Below are 8,637 nucleotides of genomic sequence, written 5' to 3' on the forward strand. Positions count from 1 at the left end.
TTGGAAAATGCCTGTGGTTTATAATTATCTGAAATTTCATGTTCATGATGCCGTGACGGCGTCTAATCACTTGACCCCTGGCCTCATAACTAAAACTCCTTCTTACCACTTGAACTTATACACTAGTCAAAAATGTTTTCAGGTCTCACCTCATTGGGCCTTGTATAATTTTTTGCCGACAGGTCTGATCCAGGGGCCTCGGTGTTGTCACTGCGCACATAGATACGTATCATCATGGGAAAACAGAACAGCAAACTCAGGCCCGAGATGCTACAGGACCTGAGGGAGAACACGGAGTTCACTGACCACGAGCTGCAGGAGTGGTACAAGGTGGGAACATCTTGAGACACAAGTGCCCCTACAAAGTATCTGGGTACTTAAGCCACACAAAATGTATTAATTTCATTGCATTAGCAAACAAAATATCAAACCAAGCATCAACAAATTATGCTAGATTTTTTTCTCAGAGCTAATTATACTAGTGAGACAGTAGTATTTACTTTTGCATTTACTTTTTTGGTTTTCATTGTGAACATTTAAAGGTATTTTATGTATTTATTTATTTATGCTTGAAAATCTGCACTTGGTTTAATAGTGTGTTATCTAATGCAGTGACATTCATACATTTTAAAGTACCCATATACTAATCTTCCAATAAAAATATCTAAATTTAACAACTGACAAAGATGTTAGGTCTTGTTTTCTGAAAAACATATCAAAATTAATTGCGTTTCTAGATAAAACAAGAAAAAAACATTTGCCAGTGTGGTAAGAATATTAAACTGATCTTTTTTTTTATTTTTTTACCCCACTGGCACATATTATTTCTTGTTTTACTCATAATCTCACTTAATTTTCTTACATTTTTTCTGATATTTCATATATCCCAAGTCATTTTGCTTTACAAGTATATTATAAGCGTCTTAATTAAAGGATATTTAGCTATAAACTGGAAGCAATACAAAAATACTAATTAGGAAAACCATATTTGCCTCTGGTCCAAACACTTCTTGGGGACCCTTACATGGAGGGTAAATTATTTGACTTTTAAAGCTACAGAATAAAGATACATTCATGCCCTCCTCAATACTTTCACAAAAATTTTAATTTTAGGTGGAAAAAACAGTTTGTCACTGGGACAGTAGCCTTAAAGGGGCAACTTTGAACCTTCTACCCCCAAAAATGTGCATATTGACACATTTGAGTGGTATTATGTACCCTAAAGGTACTACAAAAAACATTTCATAGGTACATAAGATGCAAAGTTGTCCCTTTATGGGTACTTTAAGGGTATTGTCCTGGTGACAAACTACAGTATGTATCGGTAGCACTTTATTTTACTGTCCTGTTACTCATGTACAGTTTATACTATGTACCTATTATAGTAATTACAATAACTAGTTAATAACTAGGTACTAATCCCTAAACCTAGTTACCTTATATTACCAGTACTTTCTTAGGTAGGTATAAGTACACTGTAAGTGCATGTTCACATACTGTAAAATAAAGTACAACTATTGTTTCTCTAAGATACCATTTTGTGCACTCTTTTTTTTGAGAATATAGGGCTATGTGTGATTATACATAGACTATATGCATATTTGAACACAAACTCCCCCTCCCAAACATATGGTAAAATATAGCATTTCATGAATGTCTCTATAAGTGGTGGTCATGGGAAATGACTTACTTATCCTACCCTGGAGGGTGCCTCAGAGGAGACTTGAATGCCACTTGTACAAGAAGGTTAAGGGCCAATGTACAGTATGTCTGTATTCATATAAATGGAAATATGTATGTAAAAACCACAGTGGCCCTGGGACTGAAAAGAGCAAATCATAATATGCATTTAAGTGCTGTTGGAAATGACTGTAACATTTAGTTTGCATACACTTTATGTACTGTTGATGTAGAATTTATGAGCTGACCAAATCACTTTCTATAACAGCACAAGAATGATAAAGTGCACAAACTATGTAATTACATTAGTGCTGAAAACAGCTCCTGTCTTTATTGGGAAGCAAAAAAGAAACAAATATGAAATTGTCTGGTGAGTCCATTTTAGTATTAAGAAATCAATTTAAAACACATAATGTTGTAATTTCTGCAAGCAGGAACTTCCCCAGGACATAAAGGCAGCAATAGACCTTCAAACAAACACTTGGCTAATCGTGAAAGTTGAAGACTTAAGTAGAAATTACAGCATCATCATGAGAAATTATTAAGTATGGGGGTTTTGGGATGTTTTGTATCTTACCTGAGATGTCATATTCTAATAAAGAAGCCTCTTAAAACATCCCACTGATGGCAATATACAGTATGTTGTTCACTCTTAACAGGGCTTCCTGAAAGACTGCCCCAGTGGGCATTTGAACGTTGAGGAATTTAAGAAGATCTATGCCAACTTCTTCCCATACGGCGATGCCTCTAAGTTTGCTGAGCACGTCTTTCGTACGTTTGACACCAACAACGATGGGACCATTGACTTCAGGGAGTTCATCATTGCTCTGAGTGTGACATCGCGAGGAAAACTGGAGCAGAAGCTGAAGTGGGCCTTCAGCATGTATGATCTGGATGGTAACGGTTACATCAGCCGCGATGAAATGCTGGAGATCGTGCAGGTCAGTGGCATTCTGGGATGCTTGTGCTAAAGTCTGCAGCTTAAATCCATTTATAACATAAAACAAATGTATGTATATTGCATCCATACACTAATTTTCTTACTGCTATGATGATTTTGATAAACAAATATGATTTTTTGGACTTGTTGTTAGATGCTAAGGTTAGTGTGCTCAATAATCTTCAATGTTTGGTTAGATTGTCTACCAGCTTTGTCAAACTGATGTTTAGCTGGTTGGCCAGTTGGTCTCCCAGTCTGGCCAGTTGACAAGCACCCAAACTACCAAAACAGACCAGCTTAACCAGATTGGGCAGGCTGGGAGACCAGCTAACAGCCTTAGGCTTTTTCTGTAGGGTGACCATTGAAACACTCCACAAATACACTGCGAAAAAGCCTGATCAGTATAGCCTGCTGGTTACCAGAGCAGACGTTTAGTGATTATTTTCTACTATAACAGGACCTGAACAGTGTGCAGGATTGATTTGCACAGTTTCAACATCTCTGAAGCTTCTGGCAGATGTTCTGATAGACAGCAGTCCACTGGAGACTATTTAAATGTTGCATGAGCCTAATTAGGCATAGTAAAGATAAAAACTAAAAACCTAAGATAACATTTAAAAAGTGAAAACATATGTAACTACTGTATACAGCACAGTGTGTGAAAATGAATGTAATTATTAAATACAATTAGAAAATGTAAAAAAAAAAAAAAAACTATATTTAGCAATGATATTTGGAAATTACAACAGTTAAAAAAACTATAAAAATGTACTGTCCCCATTTAAAAGAAATCACAGATATACAGTGGTGGCCAAAATTAATAGAACACTAGTATTTACATTTTTAGTTTTTACTGTAGCTTTGCAGGTAAGTTTCTTGAAGCGTCTTGGAGACGATGCCACAGTTCTTCTGGATTTATTGTCTCAGTTTATTCTGTTTCTTCTTCACATCATTTCAGACAGACTGAATCAGATCTCTATGTGGAGCACTGGCTGTTGTGCAAAAAAAAACTCACTGGATTATTACAATTAAAGGCAAAATGAATGTTTGGAAATGTAAACTGATAGAAATGACTGATTTAAAACCATTTTTTAGCTGCTGAAAATACTAGTGTTCTAATAATTTTGGCCACCACTGTAAAAACATGACATTTCACAGATATTTCCACCACTGAACTAGAATATGTCCCTGGTTTCCATTTCAGAAATCTGCTCACCTTTTCTTTCAAGTTTTCATCAAGGATTTGTGATTTTAAAAAGTCCATGCTTGCTGAGCATACTAGTCTTATGGTGATCAATCTTGACTCAAAACATCCTCCTGTTCGCTGACTTCTGTACTGACTTTGTGTCCTTATAATGTCAAATTAAAGAAAAACACTTGCTTTTATCTTAAAAGAAATAAAAGAATCAAAATACTTGAAGGAAACAGATGTGATTTTTAATTTATGTTGAGCATTTCTTTTTACCCACCCAATATTTTACTTATTAACAGTGCAAGCATAGTCTTTTTTTATGCTCCTCTTATTCAGCCTGCCTCAATATTTTTCTACTTTGATGTGATGTGATCAGAATTAAGAGACAAGTTTTATATATTTTAACCATTTCTTAGGTATATAATATGTATACTGTGCATATGCTACAACGTCTGATTCCAAAAAAGTAGCATTGTATTTTCACTAAATTACATTATATTACAAGGCAGCATGCTGTGTAGTATTTAGAAAGCAGTGAGCTTCAGTTCTGCACACAGGCAGGCATTCTCCTTCTACACCAGCAGTCACTTCTAGTGTAGGTACAGGAAAAGTCTGCATAATTTGCAGAAAGCACAGTGTTGAGCAGCCTGACCCCTGGTGGAGAGATCAAACACGCTGTCCCAGATGATCACTCCCCTGTCATCCTGTGCTGTGGGAGTACAGGAGCTATTAGCATGTGCTTAGCATGCTCAGTTGGTACCAGTCTCCCTCAGCTAGGTTTGGCAAAGCTCCGTTCTGCACAATGCCCCTTGACTAGAAAAGCCTGTGGGGAAGATCGCAGTTGGGAGAGGGCCGGAGCATCCATGTTGGCTCTCTTCTCTGTTGGATTAATGAGTTAAATATAACCGGGGTTTATCCCTGTGTGTGCAGAACGAGGAGATTATCCACAAGCTCATGGAGGTTACATTTGGCTGGCACTCAGAGATTGCAGCGTGTTGCATATTTTATCACGGCGGCTGCTTTTAAAAGGTGGAGGGCTAAGCCAAGCAACAGCAGTCTGCCCAACTGTGAATCTCATTATCCCTCAAAAACATTACATAATTGATTGACTTCTCTGATTTAGTGGGTATGGCAGGTAAATGAGCTGAGACGTTTCCCTGCTTGAGTTTGTTTTCTGCTTCATGGCTCGTGGTGAACCTCAGTGCAGGATGAAATACTAATGGAACAGAATATTGGATAAGCCGAACCTGTGAAGCCCAGATAAAGGTGGTCCACTGATACTTTAACCTGGTTCATTATTCATATCTTTAACAGGCCATTTATAAGATGGTGTCATCGGTGATGAAAATGCCTGAGGATGAATCCACACCAGAGAAGAGGACAGATAAGATATTCAGACAAATGGACCTGAACAATGATGGTAAGATGTGGACCAGTTCTTGGCTGTTTGATTTCATTTGGAATTGAAACCACGAAATGGACTGGTGTGATTATTAAATAGCAAAAGTATGTGATTTCATTAAATAAATGTATTCTGCAGACATCAAGAGCATTTGTAGGCCTCATGAAAGGCAGTCTCAAGTAAATAAATCATATATATCAAGTAACCTATGTTAATCATAAACAGCTATCTATATAAATAAAAATAATATAAATACAGGTGTTAAAAGGCTTTTTTGTAAGAAATATACATGGTGTGTGACACTGTTGTACAAAATACAAAATAAAAATAAAGGAAATTTATTCAGGAAGTATGCATTCAATTTATCAGTTAAGTGACAGCAAAGACATTTATAAACATTTATAAACATGTTCCTTTGAACTAAATATTCATGAAAGAAAACAAATGTATCACCTTTTCCAAAAAACAATAAAAAAAAAAATCTATCTATATCTCTATCTAACAATACATTGACTGCTGCATGCTAAAATGTTGACCAAAAAGTCACTTTCAAGTTGAACTTGTATCATATTTCAGTATATATATATAAAAACAAAAAGTCAGGTCTTGCAGTGTCCTTTCTCTCAACTTTTGTTCTCCCCACCTTTTCTGTCTTCCCATTCTAGGCAAGCTGTCTTTGGAAGAGTTCATAAAAGGTGCCAAAAGTGATCCCTCCATTGTGCGGCTACTGCAGTGTGACCCCAGCAGTGCTTCGCAGTTTTGAGTCGCTCCAGACAAGCGGCACTCATTGCATGAAAGCTCTTATATCTCATTCTACTTTGTGTTCCAGACAGAAGAGTTTTAAGAGAAAAAAAAACGTGCAACAATTTTACTTTCCGTTTTTCCCAGAAAGGACATGCGTACATCTGAAGAACAAAGACAACACCTGCCAGGACGTTCTCTGTCTGCTGCGTGTCATCTGTCCTTGTCTCTGCAGAAGCTGATGGAGTTCTCGACTCCAAAAATATATTAAAAAGCGGCTGATTGTGTACCAGGGTCCAGATTTTGGAAAGGAATGTTCCTTTTTAGGAATCGTGCATGCACTCTTGATCTTCACCACCCTTCTTGTGTTAAATATGCGTGTTGTTTTGTTTCTCTTTCCTGCTGTTTTGTGAGGGCACAGTTCCCCATCTACTTTTTATATTGACATTTAAGTGTATATACAGTATAAATGCATATAGAAACATGTTAGGACTACAAAGAAGAGCAGTTATAGATGTCTTTTTACTCACATGCATTTTACGGCAGTATTATGTAGCTTCAGGCAGTGTCCAAAACTTCGCCTCCAATTGACCCAGTGGACTGAATGTTGGGATTTTTCTGCTCTGGCACTCATGATCTTTATTTTACAAAGAGAAGGCTGAGGATCCCATTCTTGAATTCTGTTCATTTAATTTTGTTGTTGTTGTAAATATGTGGTTTGCTTCCATATTTCCTTATTTATTTTTTTGCATTTTAATGGTGTTTATTTTACCAAGGGTGATTTTATTACTGTCGAACCGAAAATTGGTGATGTATTATGCCGTTTGGAGTAAGTTGTTAGTCATTCAAGGCTTTTCAATGCATTGTGGGAAATTTTTGCATCAGGGGACACATTCCGGTGAATGGAAGACACTGGTAGCACATATTATTTGAAGCATTTCATCTGTGTGCGTGCGGTTATGCGCGTTTGTATGTACGCAAGAGTGACTGTTTGCATGTTTTGGTCTATATGGATCTGTGCTAAATTTATAGTATTACTTTGTGTAGTTCAATACAATATCTTTGTATGCAAGTAAGTTTTTGAACCCCGATTTGAAGCAGCAAACTCGTGATACCTTTATCATGCATCATATGGTACTCAAAATCACAATCTTAGGTTTCCATCAACAACATAGACTGGAATGTACAATGCTATAAGTTATAATCATGACTCACCTTTAGATAAAGAGCTTGAATCCTAAAAGCGATCACTAAGGGCTTATTTCCACTCTTGAATGAACAGGTTGTAAGGAGAAGGCCATTGCTTTGGTTTTTCTTTTCATTTTATGCAACGACGACTGACATTCCATGACCTGAATTCTCCAGATGCTCCTGCTTTTTGTAACATACAGTATTAGCTTGTGAACTCCATACATGACCACTCTCAAAACGTGTAGCTCTCTCACATTGCTGGCATCCATGCTACTTCCATATTTGTACCGAGACCGTATTTGATGCTGCACCCTCTATGGCAACTTTCCTCTATTATGTTGCATGAAAACCTCATGCGAGGACAGAATGATTGTCCCCTTTTACTGACGTTGAAAAATATACTTCTGTGTTTAGAATGTCGCCTGAGATTGATTCTTGTGCAACACTGTCCTGTACATACTGTTGACTTAATGTGGTGTCAGTAACTTATTGATCAACCTGGTCATTTGATCACAGTGTTCTACATTCAAAGTTGAATTAAGAAAGCCTTGAAAATTCATGTGTTTGGATTGAAGGTAGATGTATGTATATATATTACAAATAGACATGACAATTAAAAGAACAGATTATACAAAAACAAGTTTAAACAAGTAAGTTTTCAGCTGCTTTTTAAAAATGTCCACAGATTTCAGAGGAAGAGCATTCCACAGCTTGGGAGCAACTACTTCAAAGGCACAGTCTCCTTATGTCTTCAATCTAGAACGTGGAACAACTAGCAGGATCTGATTTGAGGATCTCAGATTCCTACTAGAGTTATAAGGTTTCAACATCTCTTATATACACAGGGCCTGACCATGTGATACTCTAAACACCATAACAAGAATTTTTAAATGAATTCTAAATTTGACTGGGAGCCAATGTAAAGAAATTAAAATTGGGGTTATGTGAGATCCATTTGATGAATTGGTTAAAAGCTTAGCAGCAGCATTTTGAACCACTTGTAAAAGTTTCAGGGATGAATTATTAAAATTATTAAAAGTAAAAAGAGAGTTACAATAATCACATTCCATCTGTGGACACAACTGGCCTCAATTTTGCAATGTTTCTCAACTGATAAAAACAATTACCAACCAAATAACTTACATGTTGATCAAGACTGAAGGCCCATATGAACACCTAAATTACGAAGGGTAGATTAGACAGAATGTGATAAAGGACCAAGACTTTCCATCACTTTTGGGAGAGCACCAGCAGGAACCGAGATAAGTACTTCTGTTTCAGGATTTAACTGTAAGTAATTATTTGTCATCCAGATGTTAATAGAGTTTATACAATTTAAAAGAGTAGACAATTTTTTAATTACATGAGGCTTAAAATAAATATATAGTTGAATTTCTCCTGCATAGCAATGATAGCTAATGCCTTCAAAATTACATATCAGTTGCCCCAGAGGCAGCAAATACAAAGCAAAAAACAGTGGGGCCAAAACGG

At 36.6% G+C, this 8,637-nt stretch overlaps 1 protein-coding gene across 2 annotated transcripts in view; it reads left to right on the forward strand.

Annotated features, from left to right (window-relative positions):
* Positions 1-7,562, forward strand: part of LOC132145484 (hippocalcin-like protein 1) — a 28,966-nt gene extending 21,404 nt beyond the window's left edge. For both annotated transcript variants that reach the window (XM_059556562.1, XM_059556563.1), the window contains exons 2-5: positions 183-330; positions 2,340-2,621; positions 5,127-5,232; positions 5,880-7,562. In XM_059556562.1, the coding sequence (XP_059412545.1) occupies positions 235-330; positions 2,340-2,621; positions 5,127-5,232; positions 5,880-5,977 (582 nt within the window). In that variant the 5' untranslated portion in view covers positions 183-234 and the 3' untranslated portion in view covers positions 5,978-7,562. The remainder of the gene's footprint in view (positions 1-182; positions 331-2,339; positions 2,622-5,126; positions 5,233-5,879) is intronic.
* The last annotated feature ends 1,075 nt before the right edge of the window (positions 7,563-8,637 follow it).

This window comes from Carassius carassius, chromosome 8, assembly GCF_963082965.1.
Source record: "Carassius carassius chromosome 8, fCarCar2.1, whole genome shotgun sequence".
In the NCBI taxonomy this organism is placed as follows: Eukaryota; Metazoa; Chordata; class Actinopteri; order Cypriniformes; family Cyprinidae; genus Carassius; species Carassius carassius.